Source organism: Phoca vitulina, unplaced genomic scaffold, assembly GCF_004348235.1.
Source record: "Phoca vitulina isolate PV1807 unplaced genomic scaffold, GSC_HSeal_1.0 scaffold19, whole genome shotgun sequence".
Taxonomy (NCBI): domain Eukaryota; kingdom Metazoa; phylum Chordata; class Mammalia; order Carnivora; family Phocidae; genus Phoca; species Phoca vitulina.
In genome coordinates this window covers 26,085,571-26,109,724 of record NW_022589722.1, presented here as the reverse complement: position 1 = coordinate 26,109,724, position 24,154 = coordinate 26,085,571, and the positions used below count along the sequence as shown (strand labels likewise).

At 37.4% G+C, this 24,154-nt stretch overlaps 1 protein-coding gene across 1 annotated transcript in view; it reads left to right on the top strand.

The window, feature by feature from the left end:
• ENTHD1 (ENTH domain containing 1) overlaps nucleotides 1-24,154 on the top strand; it is a 107,749-nt gene that overhangs the window by 29,627 nt on the left and 53,968 nt on the right. The window contains exon 4 of the mRNA XM_032416315.1: nucleotides 11,423-11,541. Within this exon, the coding sequence (XP_032272206.1) occupies nucleotides 11,423-11,541 (119 nt within the window). The remainder of the gene's footprint in view (nucleotides 1-11,422; nucleotides 11,542-24,154) is intronic.

Below are 24,154 nucleotides of genomic sequence, written 5' to 3'. Positions count from 1 at the left end.
AATAAATAAAGGATGTAAGCACAGTGTTGATATGGGGAGGTGATGCATGTGTCAGAGAGGGGTATAAGGAAAATCCCTGTACTTCCCTCTCAATTTTGTTGTAAACCTAAAATTGCTCTGAAAAATAAAGTCTTCAAAAGACATACACACAAGCAAAAGCGTCAAAACTGAATTTATCCTTCTCTAAATTAATCTAGCTATTCAAATGTCAGTTATATCTGTCATCGCCTGGCTCCTTGGGCCAAACCGAACTCTAAAAATTGAAACTGTTTTACTTAAAAAAAAAAAAAAAAGATTATGGGGAACCTGGGTGGCTCAGTTGGTGAAATGTCTGCCTTTGACTCAGGTCATGATTCTGGGGTCCTAGGATTGAGCCCCACATTGGGTTCCCTGCTCAGCGGCGAGTCTGCTTCTCCCTGCTTGTGCTCTCTCTCTCTCAAATAAATAAATAAATAAAATCTTTTGAAAAATAGATTATTAGGCATGCATATATGAATTTGAAAAATGGACACTTACAGAAATGAGAAAAACCATTGAAATCAAAAATTTAATTTGAAATCAAAAACTTAGTTTAGTGAACTAGAAGATCTGTCCAAAGGAAAAGGAAAGCACAAAAGCAGTGTTAAGACATGCAGGACACATCTGCAGGAGAATGACGGTTACCCTGCCAGTGACCTCTCCTCTTCACCTACAGTGGAGGCCAGATGACAGTGATACAGCATTTTCAAAGTGCTGAGAGAAAATAACAGCCTGTGATTATGTACCCAGCAAAACTGTCATTCAGAGATAAGGGTGAAATATTTCACTTACAGATAAATAAAAACCCGAGAGCTTACCACCAAGAGACCTTCATTAAAGGATATACTTCAAAAAGAAGGAAAATTATTCCGGAAGAATGGTTGGAAATGCAAGAGGGAGTGACTAACAAGTAATAAACTTGTATATAAAATAAACACTTTCTGTGTAAAATAGTAATGTCTAACTTTTGAGTTTGAAAAACAACTAAAGTAGTGGGTAGCCATGGTATTTAAGTTGAAAGTGAGTCTACAGAATTCAGTGTTCTAAGATCCTTATATTTTTTGAGAGAAGGGTAAGGATATTATTTGACCCTCAACTTTTATTTTATTTTTATTTTTTTTTAAAGATTATATTTATTTGTAAGAGAGACAGAGAGCCCAAGTGGGGGAGTGGCAGGCAGAGGGAGAAGCAGGCTTCTCACTGAGCAAGGAGCCCCATGCTGGACTCGATCCCAGGACCCTGGGATCATGACCTGAGCTAAAGGCAGACACTTAACCGACTGAGCCACCCAGGTGTCCCAACCCTCAACTTTTAAAAGTAAATGTGCATGATAAACTTGAAAGGTTTAACCCCAAAGGAAGAGAAGTAGAGTGCATAAATTCCAAAGTAGTGAAAAAATAGAATGAGAAAATAAAAGTTTATAAAGAGCAAGAAGCATAGGGGCGCCTGGGTGGCTCAGTGGATTAAGCATCTGCCTTCGACTCAGGTCATGATCTCAGGGTCCTGGGATCAAGCTCCGCATTAGGCTCCCTAATGAAGTTGCTTCTCTCTCCCCCTCTGCCTGCTACTTCCCCTGCTTGTGTGCTCGTTCTCTCTCTCTCTCTCAGTCAAATAAATAAATAAAACCTTAAAAAAAAAAAAGAGCAAGAAGCATAGATAAAGTGGGATGGATGGAAATAAAAGTAAAAATCGTAGAAATAAGTCCAAATATATTAATAATCATGATAAATATTAGTGAATTAAACTCATTTTAAGGCAGAGATTATCAGATTGGGGCAAAAGAAGTCCAGATATATACTGTACACATAAGTTCACATAAAGATTAAAAGCAAATGGGTGGAAAAAGATAAACCAGACATATACTAAAGAAAGCTGATGTAGCTATATTAATATCAGATAAAGTAGAATTTAAAGCCAAAAGCATTATTAAGGACAATGATAACAGGCTTAAATCCCCAGGAAGACATAACATTTCTAAATGTGAGTATACCGAATAAAATAACTTCAAAGTATATAGAGCAAAAAATGGTAGAACTACAGGAAGAAATTGAAACATATCCCATTATAGTAATGATTTTAAAATCTCTCTCTCAATTATTGATAGATCAAATCAATAAAACATCTTTTTAAAATATGGATTTTATAATTGATTATATTATAAAGAAAGTCTTAACATTTCAAAGAATCTATTGCACAGACCACTTTTTCTAGCAAAAATGCAATTAAGTTTGAATTTTAAAAATGTAAATTAAAATGTTCAGACACTTAAATGTGGAAGTATTCCATTGAGAATCAGGTAGAAAAAAATGTTCCCATTCTCATTGCTTCTATTCAGCTTTGTACTGTCCCTAGCCACCACAATAAAGTAAGTAAGAGAAATTAAAAGCAAAAATATAGAAATGGAAGAAAAATGTATTTGCAGATGATAGGATCTTCATATAGAAAACTTGAAAGGATCTACAGACATATTAGAAATAGAGTTTTAGCAAGATGGCTGGCTATAAGATCAAAATATGTAAATCAAGTTATATTTTTATGTATCAGCACCAAACAGTAAACATAATTTTTTTAAAATACCATTTATAATAGTAAAAAATCATTATCTACTTAGGGATAAATCTTTAAAAAAAGATGTACAAGACCTGTACACCGAAAATTATAACACTTAACTGAAATACATTAAAGATGGCCTATATAAATAGAATGATATTCATGTTTGTTTATAGAAATACTCAGAAATGTAAATATCAATTCTCTCCAAATTGCACAAATTTAGTGGAGGTTTTCCTCAAGCTTGGTAATATTGACATTTTAAGCCAGATAATTCTTTGTTGTGGGGGCTGTCCTGTAAGTGTAGGATATTTAGCATTATCCCTGGCCCCTACCCACCAGATGCTATTAGTACACATCTGTTCCTGTTGTGAGAACCCAAACTGTGCAGACATTGTCAGAGGTTTCCTGAGGTCCAAAATTGCCCCCAGTTGAGAACCACTGATTCAGTGCCATTATAATCAAAATCCAAAAAGGATCTTAAAAATTGAATTTGATGGGCTGAATCCCAAATTTATCTGGAAGAATCAAAAGGTCAAGAATATCCAAAACATTCCTGAAAAAGAATAAGGTGGAAGGCTTGCCTTTCTGGGTGACATGACTAAAGCAAGAGTCATCACGACAGTGTGGTATGGATATAACTGGTGTGGTATGGATATAACTGGTGTTATATGGGACTGATGAATCACTAAATTCTGCCTCTGAAACTAATAATACACTATATGTTAATTAATTTATTTTAAATAAATAATAAATATAAAAATAATGGATATCTTTTGTTTACTGGTGTAAAATGCTTACCATTTTGTAGTCATTTTCAATTAAACAAACTTTTTAATGAAGTCACTTAACATTCAAAAAAAAAAAAGGGAGTATCCAGGTGGGCTTAATCCAATCACACACCCTTTAAAAACAGAGTTTTCGGGGTGCCTGGGTGGCTCCGTCGTTAAGCATCTGCCTTCAGCTCAGGTCATGATCCCAGGGTCCTGGGATTGAGCCCCACATTGGGCTCCCTGCTCTGCAGGGAGCCTGCTTCTCCCTCTCCCACTCCCCCTGCTTGTGTTCCCTCTCTCACTGTGTCTCTCTCTGTCAAATAAATAAAATCTTTTAAAAAACAAAACAAAAACAAAAAACAGAGTTTTCCCCAGCTGGTAGCAGAAGAGGAAGTCACAGATTCCAAGTTGAGAAGGATTTGATGCACCCATACTGGCTTGAAAATGGAGTGATAAGGAACACAAGTGGCTTCTAGAAGCTGAGTGATCCCTGGTTGCCTGCCAGCAAGGAAACGGGAACCACAGTCCTACAACCACAGGGAAACCAAATTCTGCCAACAACCTGAATGATCTTGGAAGTGGATTGCTCCTCAGAGTCTTCAGAGAAGAGTCCAGCTTGGCTGACACTTTGATTTTGGCCTTGTGAGACCCAAAGCAGAGAACCGGGTCAAGCCTGCCTGGACTGCTGAGCTATAGAATGGTGGCATAATAAATGGGCATTGTTTTAAGCCACTAAGTTTGTTGTAATTTTTGGCAGCAATAGAAAACTTCTAAAACTATATTAAATTTAAGAATTGTCTGTCAAAAAACACCCTATAAAAAGTGAAGAAGACAGTCCCAAACTAGGAGAAAAATTTCTAACATATGTAAGTGACAAAGGATTATCCAGAATATATAAAGAATTTCTGCAAATCAGGGAGAAAAGGACAGCCCAACGGAAAAATAGGAAGGAGATATGGAAAGCATTTCCTAAAAAAAGAGGAGGAAACATGTAAGGCCAAGAAACATGTTTTTAAAAATGCTCAACCTTGCATTGTTATATACAGTAGCAACAATTCTAAAATGAAATATATGAAAATACGCAATTTACAATAACTTCCAAAACCATCTAATGCCATATTGTGAGGAACATCCTTCTGTTCCTTGAAGTACATTCTCTTGTACATTTGGAGTCTATTTTTTGCATGCCATCTTCCTCTCTCTCTCTTGCTTCCCCCTCCCTTCCTCCTCCTCTTTTCCTATTTTCCCCCTGGAATGTGTTTGTTTCGTTGCCGGGTCTCTTTCCATCTTGCTGATGCTTAGACAGCTCTCACCAGGCAGTGTGTTTTGAAGGCAGTGAAGTTAAGTAAGGGTTAAGTGCTTAGGTCCTGGCACCTTACTGACTGGACTTGAATCCTGATTCAGACTGTGTGGGCTGTGTGCCCTTGGACATGCAAGCCTTTGGTGCCCCAATTTTATCTTCTGTAAATTGGGAATAATATAGTTTCTATTACAGAGTTGTCATAAGTAAAGGAGGTGATACAGGTACAGCACGGTCATATTGGGCAGTTACTGGCTCAGATACACTTAGTGATTTCTTGACTCTTCCCACCATGTCTGAGACCGGTTTGTTTTCTTCACCAAGTTGCAGTTTGTGTTCTGTTTCTTATTTTATTCATTTTTCTGCAGCAGTGAGGAATGGGAGCCTTCATGAGGCCATATGCAATCTCGTTTAGAATACCTGGACGCTGCTCTGTCCTCTGAGCCTTTTGTACAGGATCCTGCTCATCCTGTCTAGCTGGGAAATGTGTCCTGCTGCCCTGGGGCGGGGAGTTGCTCTTGAACTTCAGATCATCCACCCAATTCATTGTGAAACTGTAGCTTTCACTTCCGTGAAAGTGTTAGCATCTGTATTTACTCACTCTGGTACACCTCTTTTTCTCCCCTTTACCAATTTCCACCTCTTCTCAGTCATAAGGAGTGAGAAAAGCATTGGTCCGCTCAGTTCTCCTTGTTCCAGACATGTGGATAGTGATGAGAAATCTCAGAATCTTATCAACTCATCGCTATCACGTTTGGGGAACAGGGGATGCTTTCTTTGGCCACCAGTCATTTTCCTTTTAAAAATTTTTAGTTGTACCTGTTTCCGTGTTAGATCGCTGTTGTAGGGCGCCTGGGTGGCTCAGTTGGTTAAGCGACTGCCTTTGGCTCAGGTCATGATCCTGGAGTCCTGGGATCGAGTCCCACATCAGGCTCCCTGCTCAGCAGGGAGTCTGCTTCTCCCTCTGACCCTCCTCCCTCTCATGCTCTCTGTCTCTCATTGTCTCTCTCGCAAATAAATAAAATCTTAAAAAAAAAAAAAAAAAAAAAGATCGCTGTTGTAAATTTTTTTGGGTTAGTTTTGACTTTTTTTAAACTTCTTAAGTTTTAGGCGATGGAAATGTGTGTTTTGCAGGCAGTAAAGATGTGTTGCAGTTTCAATGTACTGTCAGCCTAGGATCCAGCCCCTGCATCCTTAATCCTGCTTGTGTAGTGACTCTGTGCTCCTTGTCTCTGTGGCTGAGTGCTTAACACAGTCTGTGCGTTTTCCTGTTCCCTGTTGTTCTTAAGTAAGAACTACTGGCAGTGTCTCAAATTCTGTATGCTATTGTTAGCAAAACACAGAAATAAAATTGCCTTAACTCCCTTTTTAAGATTTCCTGCAACAAAAGTTTGTCCTTTCTCACTTTTCTTATCTACCGATTTAAAATTTAATTTATTTATTTATTTTTTTTTATTTTTAAGATTTTATTTATTTATTTGACAGAGAGACACAGCGAGAGGGAACACAAGCAGGGGGAGTGGGAGAGGGAGAAGCAGGCTTCCCGCCGAGCAGGGAGCCCGATGTGGGGCTCGATCCCAGGACCCTGAGATCATGACCTGAGCCGAAGGCAGACGCTTAACGGCTGAGCCACCCAGGCGCCCCTAAAATTTAATTTTTAAAAAACTGCTTAAACATCTCTGCTTTCTTATTCTCTTTTTCTGTTTTCGTTGAAAAAAAAAAAAAAAAAAGGCTTTTCTCCACTAATCTCAAAATCCACCTTTCAAAAAAGATTTACAGTACTCACACTCTGCCTCCAGTCCCTCTGCAGCATTTCTCCGAAGTGAAGAGGAGCATAGAGGTGGGGTCTAATAGTGAACGTTGTGGTGCCCCCGCAGAACCCCTTCTTCGAGAACAAGGCACTCGTTCCCTCGGCTGCTGGGAGGCTTGGTGTCTGAGGGGTCTCAGCTCAGTCCTTCTCTGGGAATTCCTAACAGGTGAAGAAAACCTCTTCGCCCAAGGTCCCAGCCCCTTCCTGAGGGAAACAGCATCCAGGGAGCTGCGGTTGTGGCTGGGCTGCTCCCTTGCTCCAAGGCAGGACAACCGGGAAGAGCCATCCCAGCTCCCCAGCTCCTGGCAGGATGGGTCACAGCCTCTGCTGCAGCCACATCAGTTTCTCCCATGGCCCAGTCCTGCCTTCCAGGCTCCTCACGGGTCCTGTTACAGAGAGTACTCCCCAGTGAATCTCCCTCATACAAATATGAGCCTTGGGATCTGTTTCCTGGGGAACCCCACCTATGACAATGGTTTTTTTCAAGGTTTAAAATATAGGGGTATCATAATATGTGTATATCCATGAAGAAAGAGAATTATAAAGCAAATGGAGCAAAATGTTAACAATGGGTAAACCTGGATGAAGTTTATGGGAGTTCTGTGTACTATTCTTGCAGCAATATTTCCATAAGTTTGAAATGATTACAAAATGGAAGTTTAAAAAATTAGGACAAATATCAATTACTTGAAGATGTTTTAAGTGCAATTATGCTCCAAGACAGTGAAGTTGTTAAGGTTCCAAACTCATGATTCTGCAAAAGTTAGATATAAAGATAATCACTATGAGACTTCCATATCTTATCAGTTCATTAGCCCACAGAGTATTTTCTTTGGTGGATGCATTTTCTTTTTTTTTTTTTTTAAGATTTATTTACTTATTTATTTGACAGAAAGAGACACAGCGAGAGAGGGAACACAGCAGGGGGAGTGGGGGAGGGAGAAGCAGGCTTCCCACGGAACAGGGAGCCCTATGTGGGGCTCGATCCCAGGACCCTGGGATCGTGACCTGAGCCGAAGGCAGATGCTTAAGGACTGAGCCACCCAGGTGCCCCACATTTTCTTTTTAAAGCTGATTTTGTTAAGTAAATGCATTACACCTGAAAGGACACTGTCAATACATAGCAACAATATTTATTAGATACTAAATAATAAGTGGAGCAATTTGGGAATTTACTCAATTTGTGCCGCATTTCAATTCCAAAGTGTGCTCTTGCCTTGTTAACGTCTGATGGTTTGAATGTCAGTTTGATATCTCATCTAAGAAATATCACAGGGCCTGCCCGTTTTGCTCTGTGGTATTATCTGAGTTGTACAGGCTCAATGAAATCTACAGCCTCTCTCTCGATGGTTTCCTCCCAGCACCCCCAGCCTTGGTATCTAACCTCTCATCTTCAAATGACCTGATAGCATCACTGCCTCAGCATCTTCACTTTTCCCTCTGGGGTTTCACATTTGCACACGAGTCTTCCTGGCTTGTGACTTCACCGTCTCAACTGATAAATAGCTTATGATACCAAAGGGACTTCATTTCCACTAAGAAATGAAACGTGTGCTCTCCCCTTCCATCTGCTTGTGAAAATCCCCGAAATAAATCTTGTGTAATCGCCTAATTTAATTAAGCACACCTCACTTCCAATGTTGGGCTGGTACTAAAATAAAAGTCTCAATGAATTTCCATAGACTCACCATGCTCTAACTGCCTTCCTTCTTTCCTCCAGAAGATTATTTAATATAGGTTTAGAATATTTTAGCTATTCTAGCCTAAAATGTGTCTCTAAATAGTCAAGATATGTTTTTCTTTCACAGTTCTTGCTATCCTTCAGTTTTCCTCACACTTTACTTCAAACTTGACTTCCTGCAGTTGTTATTAATCTACCTCTATGATGTCTAACCCTAAGTCCATATCACTTCAAGGATAATTTTGTTGCTGAATACTCAAAGAGTGATCATAAAGGTAGTTCCTGATGAATCACATGAAAGTACATAGATGATCTAAGCCTCAAACCAGTACTGTTTGCCAGTATTCATTATAAAATCTCCAGGCCCCAAAATAAGCTCATTTTAATTATTCATTTTCATGTGACATTAGGAGAAGATGAAAATTTAGAGCCATAATTGCAAAGTTCTTATTCTTTCTTCAGTGTCTTTGGCATATATCATACTCGCTCTTTTTGCCCACGTAGTTCCTTCTACTTGGGATAATTTCTCATTCTACATTCTACATCTCATTCTACATCCTAGCCATCCTTCAAAGCCTTGTTCAAATTTTACTTCCTATTTGAGGCACTTTCTGATTACTCTAGTGCACACCGTTTTTTTCCCTCCTTAGAATGTTTATTCCTAAAGTTAGTTAATTTAAGAAAGTTCGGCATGGTCTTGTTTTCCTCTAATTGTTTCCCATAAAGTCTGTGTGTCAATCTTAATCTCCGGAGTCAGGCTATAAACTTTCCGAAGGCGAGGACCACCACATCTTATACCATTGGTTTTCAAGCTATTTTTCTTGCATAGCCCCTAAAATGATTTTGAAAAATTATATACCTCCTGATGCGTTTTTAAGTTGACATGTGACTATATCGTAAGTCACTGCAAAGGACATAATTCAAAATATTGACATTAAGGACAAAAGAAAACAAAATGAAACAGTTCCATGAGACTTTTAAGCATATCTAATGGAACCTAAACACTGTGTGACTGCTACCTGCAGCCATTCATTTGAAAAAACACAGTCTTTAACTGTTGGAAGCTTTACATCATGTAATTTCCTTTTCTCCTTGAAGTCATATTTCTACTCCACATGCCTCAAAGGATTTCATCCTAATAGAAAGTATTTTGATGCCTGACAGTCTTCTCTACATCAAACATGTATATAAATTGAAATTATTTTTCTACATTTTCTAGGACCAGAGGCTTTTAAGTGGTAAAATATTCTTTCTAGATTGATTTATCATTACAATTACTTTTACCACACAATTGATTAAAACCAAAACTACATAAGTGTATTATAAATTTTTATAAACACTTATTAAACATAAAGAATACCATTTTATTGGAAATACATGTTTCTATGAGATACATGGAACTGCTTGTTTACCCACCTATGAATATTACTTATTGCTGGAAATAAGCAGGGTTCAGCATAAATTCTGTTTCTCTTTTACATTTTTATGGATGTAAATGCTGAGAAGGCTTGTTCACATAAAATTGTAGGTGGGAATAGGAGGTGTTTTATTATAGCAACGTCAGTCAGTTCTATGAATTCCTTTCAAGTAATACTCCAGAATTATATAGTAATTTATTATAAAAATGGTTTTCATCTCTTGTCAGCTATTGACTTGATTAGGTCTGTCTTCAGTGTTGTTGAAAGCAAAGAATTGGAAAAACCCACTTAGAAAAAGATTTGTTAAACAGTCAGTAGGAGTAATAGACTTCCTCAGTTTCTGGGAATAATATCAAAAAGACCTTTACTAACATTTATCAGATGATTATTAATTATTGCCAGTTACACTTTAACACAATATACTCAGAAAGTAGGAAAAAGAAAAACATTCATTGCAGTATATCTGTCAGTATGATAATTTTTGAGATAATTATTTTATTGTTTCTTATGCTTTAAATATGTTTCAGCAACTCTTCAGAACCACAGATTTGGTTCATTCCATTTTTGGAAAATATTGACTATGTTTACCTAGTTGGCAAAGCCAGCCCTTATTGTCAAAACGGTCTGCCAAATCAGATTTCAACTTTCTTTCAGAAAACATCTTACTTTGTTCAAGTAAACATCACTGTGGTTGCGCTCACATTCCTGAATTCTTTTCCTAGGGGAGATGGCTAAGGCTGGAGCCTTGTTGTAATTCTGTTGCATTGATGAAATAAGCTGCCCTGCCTCCCGTGCTTGTGCTTTCCTTCTGTCCATAAAGGAAGATACACCATAATAAGATGGGTAGAGGATAGGTCTTTCTTTGTAGAGTGGGAGGAAGTTGATTATGAAAGGGGAAGAGGAAAGAACTAGCCTGATGCTTGCACACAGTCGCATTCTCAGGGAGATCCGTTTTTGGAAAGAATATATATGAAAGTGGTACGTCTGGACATTGATTCCTTTAAAACTATCTATGCCCACCTGGCCCTTGGGAAGTCTTTAAGTATCCCCAGTGGTATGCAAACACCAGTTTGAAGATTGCTTTCTTACACTTCTTATTTTACCCAATAATATGTTGAGAGATAGTTGGGGCTAATACTTCGTTTACACAGTAATTCAGATAGAAAGAAAGGAGGGGTGCCTGGGTGGCTCAGTCGTTTAAGCATCTGAGTTTTGATTTTGGCTCAGGTCAAGGTCTCCGGGTCCTGAGATCAAGCCCCACGACGGGCTCCACGCTGAGTGTAGAGCCTGCTTGGGATTCTCTCTCTCCCTCTCCCTTTGCCCCTCCCCTACCCAGGAAAAAAAAAGATAGAAAGGAAAATGGCAACTACAAAATCATTAAATTCAGTACAGACATACAAGCAGAAATCTCTATTTTCACTGGCATATTCTTTTATGTTTAAAATTTTTAAAAAGTTTGTTTAAAAGTGCTTTCTCATCATACAACCTATACCTCATATATGTGAACACATGAAATTCCCACTGCAGTAATAAAGTTCTTTTAAATATTAATTAGAATAATTCTGGTTGTCATTGCTAGGGATAATTTTCAGACTAATTTTCTACACTGTATTGTGCCTTATATGTTTCAAATAATAAAGCACACAATAAAATTGTTGATGGGAGAAAAGGCTAGAATCAAAGTTGTAGTTTTAAATGGGCCTGAATTTGTCAATTATTACAAAGAGATATATTAAAATGACTGTTGGCAGATGATGTATATGTTGCAGACAAAATGGATCTTCAGAAGTAATTAACTTAAAAATTGTGAGCTAATGTAAAAACATTGCTATTTTTTGCCAAAGTAAAATCTTAGCTTTATGTTGTTGACAGAAAACGCTTCCAAGGCAGGATTGAAACAAGAGCAGTGCCAAGACACTCAGCTGCCTAGTGGGACTGTGTTGTCCCAGGAAACACTACCAGTCAAGATTAATGCTTGGAAATCCACAGAGGTAAGTCACTTGTAGCAGTTTCCTGTTGGCTGCTGTAACAAATCACCACCAACCCAGTGCCTTAAATCAGCACAGATGTGTTTTTTTACAGTTCTGTAAGTTAGAAGTCTGACACAGGTCTCACTGGGCTCACAAGGCATCTGCAGGCTGCATTCCTTTCTGGAGGCCCCGAAGGGAGAATTTGTTTCCTTGTCCTTTCCAGATGCAGCTTCATGTGTTCTAAGAGAAACGGTGCTTGTCTTTGTACTCTGTTTTTGTTGTTTTCTGTTATATACAGTTTTAAGTAAGAATAAGGTTAGATTAGCAAAGTTTTCCTTTATAGCTGATGCTTTTAAAAACATCTTATTTAAGAAATTCTTTTTATCCTAATATAATAAAGATCTCTTACTTTTTCTTCTAAATGAAATCCTTGTGCCCTCTAGAATTTTACTATATAGTGTAGGATAGGGGTTTTATTGTCTTTGCACCCCTGTGGATAAACAATATTTTATTTATTGAACAGTCATCTTTCTCTCCTCATTTAAAAAAAACCTTTTTGGGGCACCTGGGTGGCTCAGTCGTTAAGCGTCTGCCTTCGGCTCAGGTCGTGATCCCAGAGTCCTGGGATCAAGCCCCGCATCAGGCTCCCTGCTCATCGGGAAGCCTCCTTTTCCCTCTCCCACTCCCCCTGCTTGTGTTCCTGCTCTCGCTGTCTCTCTCTCTGTCAAATAAATAAATAAAATATTAAAAAAATAATTAAAAAAATTAAAAAAACCTTTTTATTGTGAAATAAAATTATAGACTTGGAGGAAGCTGCAGAAATAGTACAGAATCCCACGTACCGAGTACCCAGCATCCCCCCTGCTGGCATCTTCTATGACCGTAGTACAATATCGAAACAAGGAGATGGCCGTCCATATGTTACTTCTGACTGACTACAGACCTTATTCAGCTTCCAAATTTTCAATTCAGTATTCAGTTTTTTAACCTGCATTTATGTGTGTGTGTGTGTGTGTGTGTGTGTCGGGTGGGGGGGGGCAGTTTCCTATGCAGTTTTATTCCAAGTATAGATTCATGTAACCAGCACCAAAATCAAGATACAGAAATGTTATGTCCACACAAAAGAGGTCTATCGTGCTATCCACCCCATCTCTTCCCCACCCCCCAAGCATCTCATCCCCTGATAACCCTAATCTTTTCTCCATCTCTATAGTTTTATTATTTCTAGAATGTTATGTAAATGGACTCAGACAATATGTAACCTTTTGAGATAGTTTTTTTTGTTTTTTTTCCCACTCAGCATAATACTCTTGAGATCCATTCAGGTTGTGAAGTTTTCATATCTCTGGGATAAATGTCTAAGGGTGTGATTGCTGGGGTGTGTGGTAAATGCATACTAAATTTGGTAAAAAAAAAAATTGTCAAACTGTTTTTTAGAGTGGCTATAACATTTTACATTCTCACCAGCAGTGTATGAGAGATCCAGTTTCTCTGCATCATCACCAACTTTTGCCATTACCGTTTTTATTTTAGCTATTCGAATAAGTTTGTGGTGATATCTCATTGTGGTTTTAATTTGTGTTTCCCAAGTGGCTAATGATGTCGAGCATTTTTTCATGTGCTCGTTTGTACCATCATAACTTCTCTTTGGTGAAATATATGTTCAGATCTTTTGCCCATTTTCTAATTGGACTGTTTGTTTATTACCATTTTTGACATTTTGAGAGTTCCTTATATGTTCTGGATACCATTATGTTTCTATTTGTGCTCTCATCCATGAAGATGTTCATCTTGTTTCTGAGCATGGCCTGTGTCTTTAATTTTCACATTTGTATTTTCTCTGTTGTTGCTGTGTGTTTGCGGAAGGATGGTATCCCCAAAGTGTGAACTTATAGAACCATCTTGACTGGAAATCTGTTCTGCTCAAGACTATTTGCAATTATCTCATTCACTCATTTGTTTTTCTGTTTTATGTGTGTTTCTCCTTCTAAGGAAAGCTCCTTGAGAGTAGAGACCATTTTAGTCTTATTCATTACTGAATCTTCATTTGCCAAATATTTGTTAATGAAGAAATGATTGAATAGTAGAAACTCCATATTAACTTCCTTCTCTCCCTTTCTTGTGAAAGAGGCTTGTTTGGTCTCCTGCTTGGAGAGCTTTGTTTAGTGTTCCCTGCCACTGTTCCTATGAGAGTGGCTGGAATTATTTATTGACCTTCTGTTCCCAACCCTTTTCCTGAACCCAGTTAGGTATTGGATTTACCTGATTTTCTAGCAGCTCGGAAAAGTACATAAAATTAAAATTTCACTGTTCCTTAATTGCATAGCAGCCCACAGACTGAAAATATGTAGATTATGATGTGGGAAACAAAAGCAGAAGAAAAATTATTAAATTCCTTGTTACTTACAGCCCACTGACAAGTCCTTGGGACAGGCAGAGGGACCTTCCTCTAGGGACTCAGCTGCCTCGATGTTACTACTTTGCCAAGGGCAAAAGGTCGAAAGGTAATCTTAGCCCAACCTCCAGGACCCTGTAAGTCTACTTGAACATATAAAAATTCCTTTGAAAACTTCCTTTACCTCTACCCACTGCCCCCCGCCCCCGCCTCAGATACATGTTGGCAATCATCCTCCAAGCATATGACCCACCGATATACATCTGAAGGGTCTCATGACTGAGGGTTTACTAAACGATAATAAATGACCCTTCCCAACAATAGTTAACCCCTCAGGATCCCAGAAACCTTGCTTCCAAAATACCTGGGAGGCTTACACTATCCCTAACCCCCTCCCAACTTGAAAGTCTATAATGGGCCGCTCCTCATGACCCCCGTGTGGCTCTTTCTGCCCATGGGTCCCATCCCCATGCTTTCGTAAAACCACATTTTTGCACCAAAGATGTCTCAAGATTTCTTTTTTTTTTTTTTTAAGATTTTATTTATTTATTTGACAGAGAGGGACGCAGCGAGAGAGGGAACACAAGCAGGGGGAGTGAGAGAGGGAGAAGTAGCCTTCTGGCTGAACAGAGAGCCCAATGCGGGGCTCAATCCCAGGACCCTGGGATCATGACCTGAGTCGAAGGCAGACGCTTAATGACTGAGCCACCCAGGTGCCCCTCAAGATTTCCTTCTTGGCTGTTGGCTTCAAACCCTAATGTCTTTCCTATATTAGATGATTTTAAAAGATATGACATTAAGTCAAAATGATTTTTAAATTTGAGATCAGTTTTATTTGCTGCTGCTGGCTTATAAGGGGGAAAATAGACTTGAATAATCTTATATGCTTTGGACCCTAACAAAGGCATAAAATGCCACCCAGCTTTTTTGTATCAGTCTTCAAATTCTCATTATTATTGTTTTTTCTTACTTGAGAGAAACCCACTGTAATTGATTTACATCATTCAGCATCTTATATCAGCAAAAAATGGTATCCTTCTCTCAAAAGAAGTTTAAAGCTGGATTTTCCTTTTTCAGTGCATTACTACTATATTGTGGCACGATTCCATCATTCTATTGACAAGCACCTCCTCTTATTACCGTCAGGAACATTTGATGCAGCCCAATATGTCCTCTTCAGAAATCTGCTTTTGTGGCAGAAGACAACACCTACCAAGCTGAACAGTAAAATCTAATTGTTGTTGCCAAATGTACTACATCTACATTAAAATTCTCATGTTCTTAATAAGAATGAAATAGAAATGATACTGTTGATTGCTTAGGCAGATGAGGGGTGCTTAAAAATATCTTTTAAAAACTTTAAATAGAAACCTCTTTATTCTCTTTCTACAAATGAAAGAATGATCTAAAAGCAGTAAATAAAATTCTTAACAGAATAGGGCTTTCAAAAGCAGAACAGTGCTTGCCTGTGGTACTTTCAAAATTAAGAAAAGCCTGCAAATGTATGACACTTAGACATGGATATGTTTTCTCTCTGCATACTGTCCGGAATCTTTATTATTAAATTTGTTAATTAATAAGGTTATATGTAGCTTTTCACCACCTCGAAAGACCTTCCTCTTTTCCTGTTTGAGGAGATTCAACAATAAGTGTTATGATTTTTTTTGGTCACAGTTGTTTCTATAGCAACAGATAGGGATGCTACAAATTGGTTCACACAAAATTAAAGCTGACCGAAGCCTTCAGTCTAGTTGTGAGTTGCTAAATTGCTAGTGATGGAAGATAAATGTTTATTTCCTACTGCCTCTGTTTATTATTTTGCTAAATGAAGAGTAAACAGTTTTTATCCTCGGGCTTATTAGCATATCATTTATTATATTTGCAAAAATTTGAGCTCATCAAAGCTGTTAGGGAAATGGAAATTATACCTATTCTAATCATGCTAATCCATCATCCCTTTACTTTTTTTCTGCATCATTACTTCATGCTTAAAAGTCCTTTTTTATTTTCATGTTTGTATTTTTTTCTTTTTAAGTTGGAAGATAATTATGGGATAAAGTTTAAACAATATAAAAGGGTAAAGAGTGAAAAACAGAAGTTTCTTCTTACTTCCCTATACATCTTCTTTTCCTTTCCTCAGAGGCATCCATTACTAACTAGGTTCTTAAAGATTTGGGAGGGAAATTTTCTGTGTCCATGCATTTCTTTTACCTAAAGGGATCTGTTCATTATATACTGCTCTACAGCATGCTTTGAACTAAGCAATACATCTTGGACATCTTTTTATGTAAACAATGCAATCATTTAATGTATATTGTCCCAAATCTTTTTTCACTAAACTGTAGATTATGGATACCTTTCTCTATCAGTACGTATAACTGCTGTATTCTTGACGCAGAAAGGACTCTTCATCTATTTCACCACCCCCTGTTGGTAATCATTTAGGAATATATTTTTTTAAGATTTTATTTATTTATTTGAGAGGGAGAGAATGAGAGAGAGAGCATGAGAGGGGGGAGGGTCAGAGGGAGAAGCAGACTCCCCACTGAGCAGGGAGCCCGATGCGGGACTCCATCCTGGGACTCCAGGATCATGACCTGAGCCGAAGGCAGTCGCTTAACCAACTGAGCCACACAGGAGCCCCATTTAGGAATATTTTTGGGTTTTTTTAGAATCTTTTTTTTTTAAGATTTTTTTATTTATTCATTAGAGACACAGAGATACAGAGAGAAAGAAAGAGAGAATATGAGCAGGGGGAGAAGCAGAGGAAGGGGGAGAAGCAGGCCCCCCGCTGAGCAGGGAGCCCGATGCGGGGCTCGATCCCAGGACCCTGGGATCATGACCTGAGCCGAAGGCAGATGCTTAACCATCTGAGCCACCCAGGCGCCCCTATTTTTATGTTTTTATCTATTAAAAGCAATATTGTAATAACGGCTCCTATACGTATTTTATCTGATGCTGTCCTGGAAGTGGGATCACCAAAAGGTTATATTTATTTTTCATTTTGAAAAGTCCTCCTAAATTGTCCTCCCCAAAGTTGCACCAATTTATATCCACCAAAAGTGTATCCCTCATCTTCGCAAATACTGAGTGTTATCAAATTGTACATTTTTCTCAGTCTGAGAGATGGGAGAAGTTTGTTTTACTTTGTTCCATGATAATTATAGGTAAGGTTAGAACAACTTTTCGTGCGTTTTTTTGGAATTTGTGTTTCTTTTTTATTATTAACTCTATTCCTGTCCTTTGCTCATTTTTTCTGTTTGGTTTCTCATCTTTTTCTTACCAGTTTCTAAGAGCTATTTGGCTATTAAATGATTAGCCCATTGTCTGCTTCTTTATCTGTCTATTCATTTTCAATTTTTCATTTGATTTTTGACTTTATGGCTTTTTTTTTTTTGCCTTTGTGAAGGGAAAACACACTGCTCTTCCTTTGTCTCTTTTTTCCTCTCACACTGTGGTCACACTTCACTTCTGACAGCAGAGATGTGGGCTTTCCACACACCAAGCTATTCTCTGCTACACCAGCTGGGTGTCCTGCCATTTAACTCAATTCTGACACTGTCTACCTGAAGATAGCATCAGATTTCACAGGCTGAGTGCTCAGTCCCCAAAGCTCCCTTTCCTCCACCTCCCATTTCAGATGCCAATTGCAAGTCCTGGGTTGTCCCCTGTACTTCTGACCTACCACTAGAAATTGGGGTTCCCATCACCCCTTCCTTGGGTTTGATCACTTGCTAGAACAGCTTACAGAACTCATGGAAATATTTACTTACAGTTGCTGGTTTATTATATAATAAAGGATATGAGAAAGGATGTAGATGAATTGCCAGATGAAGAAATGCACAGGGCAAGGCCCAAAAGTTTCCCATGTGCAAGAGTTTCTGTCCCCATGGAACTGGGCTATATCACCCTCCTGGCATGTATGTGTATTCACCAACCCAAAAGCTCCTTGAACCCCATATATTTGGGATTTTTATGGTGGCTTCATCACATAGGCATGATTGATCATTTACTCCATCTCCAGTATCTCTCCCTTTCCAGGAGGATGTGGTGTGGGGCTGAAAGTTCCAGGCTTCTAATCATGGCTTGGTCTTTCTGGTGACCAGTCCCCATCCTGAAGCTATCTAGGAGCCCACCAAGAGTCACCTCATGGAACAAAAGGCACTCTGATCATCCTGAAAATTCGAACGGATTTCAGAGCTCTGTGTCAGGAATGGGGGTCAAAGACCAAATATTAAAACAAAAGATGCTCCTAGTGCTCTTATCACTTAGGAAATTACAAGAGTTTAGGAACTCTGTGCCAGGAATCATGGACGAAACCCAAGTATATATTTATTATAAATCACAATACCACAGCCTTAAAGAAGTCTTCAATTTTTATTAAAAAGTAATCAAATTTGCCTTTCCATTATGGCTTCTAGATTTTAAGTCATTCTTAGAAAGACTTTCTGTAGTCTAAGATTTTATTAAATAACACCCTGGCTTTTTATTTATTTTTTTAAAGATTTATTTATTTATTTTAAAGAGAGAGGGTGAGAGAGTCCCAAGCGGGCTTGTGCTCGACTCAATCTCATGACCCCGAGGTCAGAACCTGAGTCAAAACCAAGAGTCGGATGCTTAACATCAAGAGTCAGATGCTTAACTGTCCCATACACCCCATGCGTACCCCTACCTGCCTTTGCCCCATATGACCTCCCCCACTATTAACAACCACACCAGAGTGGTCATTTGTTATAATCAATGAGCCTTAATCAATGTTCATTACCATCCAAAGACCATAGTTTACATTAGGGTTCACTCTTGGTGTTATGTATTCTCTGGGTTTTGACAAATGTATAATGTTATGTATCTACCATTGTAGTATCACAGAGAATAATTTCATTGTACTAAAAATCCTCTGTGCTCCATTTATTCATTCCTCTGCCTGCTAACCCCTGGCAACCACTGATCCTTTTACTGTCTCCTTAGTTTTGCCTTTTCCAAAGTCATATGGTTGGAATCATACAGTATGTAGCCTTTTCAAACTGCTTCTTTCATTTAGTAACATACATTTAAGATTCCTCTATGTCTCTTTATGGCTTGATTGTTCATTTCTTTTTAACACTGAATAATATGCCATTGCCTGGATATAAAGATTATTAACCCATTCACCTCCTGAACGACATCTTGATTGCTTCCAACTTTTGGCAATTATAAATAAAGCTACTGTGAACAATTTTGTGTAGGTTTTTCTGTGGACATAAGTTTTCAACTCCTTTGTGTAAATGCCAAGGGGTGCAATTGCTAGGCTGTGTGATAAGCGTGTGTTTAGTTTTGTAAAAAACTACCCTACTTCTTTTATGATTTAATTTAAAATATATATTTAAATGTTATCCATCAAGAATTTATCTGATGAATGGAGAGTGGTAAAGATCCACCTTTTAAATTGTATTTTTACAAATGATAATCCGTTATCTCAATGTCATTTGTTGAGCAATCCATCTTCCCCCCATTGACTTGAATTGTGGTTTCTATTACATAATAAATTCCCATTTATGCTTGGGTCCATTCTTGCATTTTCCATTTGTTTATATTGAAGATGTACCATTTTAAAGATCAGCTATAACATTAAAAATAAAGAAAGAAGAAGAGGTTATTCATAAAGGGAAAGAGGGGAATAAGATGGAGAGGAGAAATAGAAGCTAGATTTCTTTGATTATACCATGTTTTTAGATTTGTTATTGGAATCCTGGAAATATTTTTGCATCATTATAAACAAGATTATACTAAAGAAAGTAATCCTTTAAAATGTAAAATAAAATTAAACAAATGTTCTTTGCATTTAGTTGGTGTTTTTTCCCTAAGATGTTGGTATTTTTGACCCAAGATTTGTGAGTATAATGTGGAATGAATCAAATGAGTAATCATGTGATACTCTTATTTGTATCATCTTTGGTACCCTTGAGAACTGGGATTCTCAGCATGGGGGAAAGGAGATATGAATATAAGATAGAAGAGATTGTCATGCCCTAATAGACCTGAATTGGATTGAAAGTATATCAGTATAAACTAATGAGGAATCTTACCTGAAACTTTTTGGAAAATAAACTTCTAAATTATTCATAGGTTAAAGGGGAAGTCTCAAAGAAAGTGTTAAAATGCATAGAACTGAATGAGAGGGGAGCGCAACATATCAAAATATATAAGACACAGGTAAAATAGTGGTGAGAGGGAAATTTATAACACTAAATGCTTATATTAGAAAAGAGAAAAGGTGTAAAATCAATAATCTAAGTTTCTTTAAAAAAACTAAGAAGAGCAAAATAAACCTACATGAAACAGAAGAAAGAAAATAATAAAGAACAGAAATTAGTGAAATTGAAAGCAGGAAAACTGTTAACAGAGAAAATGAATGACACAAAAAGCTAATTCTTTGAAAAATATAAAATTGATAAACCTCCAGCAAGACTGACAAAGAGAGAAGACCTAAATCACCAATATCAGGATGAAAGGGGATATTCCTGCAGTTCTTGTAGCTATAAAAGGATAATAAAGAATTACTGCCAACAACTTTATGCTCATAAATTTGACAATTTAGAAGAACTATAGCAATTTCTCAGAAAGCACAAACTACCAATATTCAAAGAAGATGAAAAAGAACCTGAATAGTTCTATAACCATTTTTTTAAAGATTTTATTTATTTATTTGACAGAGAGAGACACGGCGAGAGAGGGAACACAAGCAGGGAGAGTGAGAGAGGGAGAAGCAGGCTCCCCACTGAGCAGGGAGCCCGAAGCAGGGCTTGATCCCAGGACCCTGGGATCATGACCTGAGCCGAAGGCAGATGCTTAATGACTGAGCCACCCAGGCGCCCTATAACCATTTTTTTTAAGTGAATTTGTAATATCAGTCTCCTGAAAAAGAAATCTCTAAGCCCAGATGGTTTTACTGGAGAATTCTATCAAACATTTAAATAAGAATTGACCCTATTTTCACACAAATGTCTTTCAGAAAATAGGAGGGAATACTTCCCAGTTCATTGTATGAGGCAAGTATTATTCTGCTACCAAACCCAGAAAAAGACAGTACAAAAAAATATATATAATATAGACTATTATCTCTCATGAAATTAGGTGCAAAAATCCTCAAAAAAATTATCCAATTGATTCCAGCAATGTATTAAAAAAATTACACACCAGGTCAAAGTGGGATTTAATCCAGGTGTGGTTCAACATTTGAAAGCCAATCAATGCAATTCATCATATCAACAAATTAAAGAAGAAAAATCACAGGATTTTGTCAATTAAGGCAGAAAAACATTTATTAACAAAATTCAACACCCATTTATGATAAAAACTCAGCAACTAGAAATAAGGAATTTCCTTAAATTGATAAAGATAATCTACACAAAACCTACAATAGCATCTTCTTAACAGTGAATGCTTTCCTTTCAAGATCAGGAACAAGGCCAGGACTTATTCAACATAGCACTGGAAGTTCCAACCACTGAGATAAGAAAAGGTATGTAAAGTGTAGAGGAAAAAATAAAATTGTCCTTATTTACAGATTGTCTGCATAGAAAATCTCAAAGAGAAGACAAAAACAATCCTCAGGTGCCTGGGTGGCTGAGTTGGTTGAGCATCTGACTCTTGGTTTAGGCTCAGGTCATGATCTTGTGGTCATGGGATCGAGCCCCACGTAGGGCTCTGTACTTGGCGCAGGGTCTGCCTCAGATTCTCTATCCCTCTCCCTCTGCTCCTCCCCCTACATGCGTGCACTCTCTCTCAAATAAATAAATAAATCTTAAAAACAACAACAACAAAAAACCTCATAGAACCAGGAAGTGAATTCAGCAGGGTTATAGGATAAAAGATCGACATACATAAATGAGTTGCATTTTTATATACTAATAGTGAACATGTGGAAACTGAAATTAAGACATATGCAATTTACAGTTAATGCTCCAAAATGAAATCCTTAGGTATAATTGTAACAAAACATGTATAGAATCAGTATGCTGAAAATTATAAAATACATAAAATTAATTATAAAATACTGATGAAGGAGCCTAAAGACCAAACATACCATGTTCATGGATTGAAAGACTTGTCATAGTAAAGATGCGCCTAATTACTCTATAAGTTTAATGCAATTCCTATCAAAATTCCAGCAGGTTTTTTTGATACAGAGATAATAAGGTTATTATAAAATTTATATGGAAAGGCACAGACCCTAGAATAGCTGAAACCATCTTGAAAGAGAAGAATAAAGTGGAACTAATCACTCTGCCTAATATTAAAGCCTGCTGCATAGCTACTGTAATGAAGAGAGTGTGATATTGGTGGAGAGATAGATACCTAGGTCAGTGGAACAGGATAGAGAACCAAGAAATAGATCCACACAAATATAGTCAATTGATTTTTAACAGAGGAACAAAAGGAATTCGATGGAGGAAAGATAACCTTTTCAACAAATAATATTGGAACAATTGGACATTCATAGGCAAAACCATGAACCTCAATTTAAACCTCATAGAAATTCAGTCCACGTGGATCATGGACTTAAATGTAAAATGTAAAACTATAAAACTTTTAAAAAATACTGGAGAAAAATCTTTGGGCTCTAGGGCTGACCAAAAACATGATCCCTAAAAGAAAAAAAGTTAGACTTCATCACACAAGGGTATAAACACAAGTTACAGCCTGGGAGAAAATATTTGCAACCCACATATCCAGCAAAGGACTAATATCTGGAGCATAAAAAAAAAAAACCACAAAACCCTTTCAGGGTTCCTGACTGGCTCAGTTGGTAGAGCATGTGAGTCTTAATCTCAGGGTCGTGAGTTTAAACCCCACTTTAGGTGTGGAGCCTATTTTTTAAAAATTTAAAAGTTAAAAAAAACCCTCAAAGCCCAACAGTTAAAAACCAAACAATCCAATTAAAAAATGGGCAAATGACGAGAACAGTCACTTCAGCAAATACAGATGGCAAATTAAGCACATGAAAAGATGTTCAACATCATTACCTATTAGGAATATGTAATTTAAACACATAATGAAATACCAAAATGGCTGAAATAAAAAATAATGACAACACCAAACGCTGGCAGACATGTGGAGAAATTGGATCACTCAAATATTACTACTGGAAATGTAAAATTGTATGGCTACTTTGGAAAACGGTTTGGCAGTGTCTTATAAAACTAACCATGCAACCACCATACAACCCGGCAATTGCATTCTTAGGCATCTATCCCAGTGATAAGAAGATTTATTTTCATACAAAAACCTGTACACAGTGTTCACAGCAACTTTATTTATAATAGCCAAAATCTGGAAACAATCCAGATTTCCTTTGACAGGTTAAACAAACTGTGATACATCTACACCATGGATACTACAGAGCAATAAAAAGGAACAAGTTATTAATACATGAAACAACTTGGGTGAATTTCCAGGAATTATGCCAGGTGAAAGAAGCCAATTCCAAAAGGTTACATCCTGTTTGATTCCATTTATATAACATTCTTCAAATGTCAGAATTATAGAAATGGAGAACAGTTTAGTAGTTGTGGGGGGGGCAGGCTATGGTAATAAAGTATCAGGAAGGATCTTTATGGTGATGGGAATGTTCTCTATTTTGACTATCAATGTTAATATCCTGGATAATATTGTACTACAATTTTTAAAATGTTACCTTTAGGGAAAACTGGGTAAAGGATACACAGGATCAGTCTGTACTGTTTCTTACAACTGAACGTGAATCTACAGTGATTTTAAAATAAAAGTTGAAAATATAAAAAGTGGCAAATCATTTGGAACATGGTTTGGCAGTTTCAATGAAGTTAAAAAATTAACCTATCCTATGACCTAGCCATTCTACTCCTGTGTAAATATCCAGGAGTAATGAGTGCATTTGTCCATAAAAAGATTTGTATAAGAATGTTCTTAGTAGCTTTATTCGTAGTAGCTGAAATTCGGAAACAATCCAAATGTCCATATGGAGGAGAATGGATAAACAAATTGTGGTATATTCATACAATGGAATACTTGTTACGAAAAGAAAAGGAACTGATACACACAAAATATGGATGAATCTCACAATCATTAAGCAATGGGAATTGGATACAAAAGAGCACATAGTATATGATTACATTCACAGGAAGCTCAAGAACAGGCAAACTCATTGATTATGGTAGAAGGTAGAACACTGTGTACTGGTAACGGGGGCTGGTATCAACTGGAAAGAAACTTGAGGGA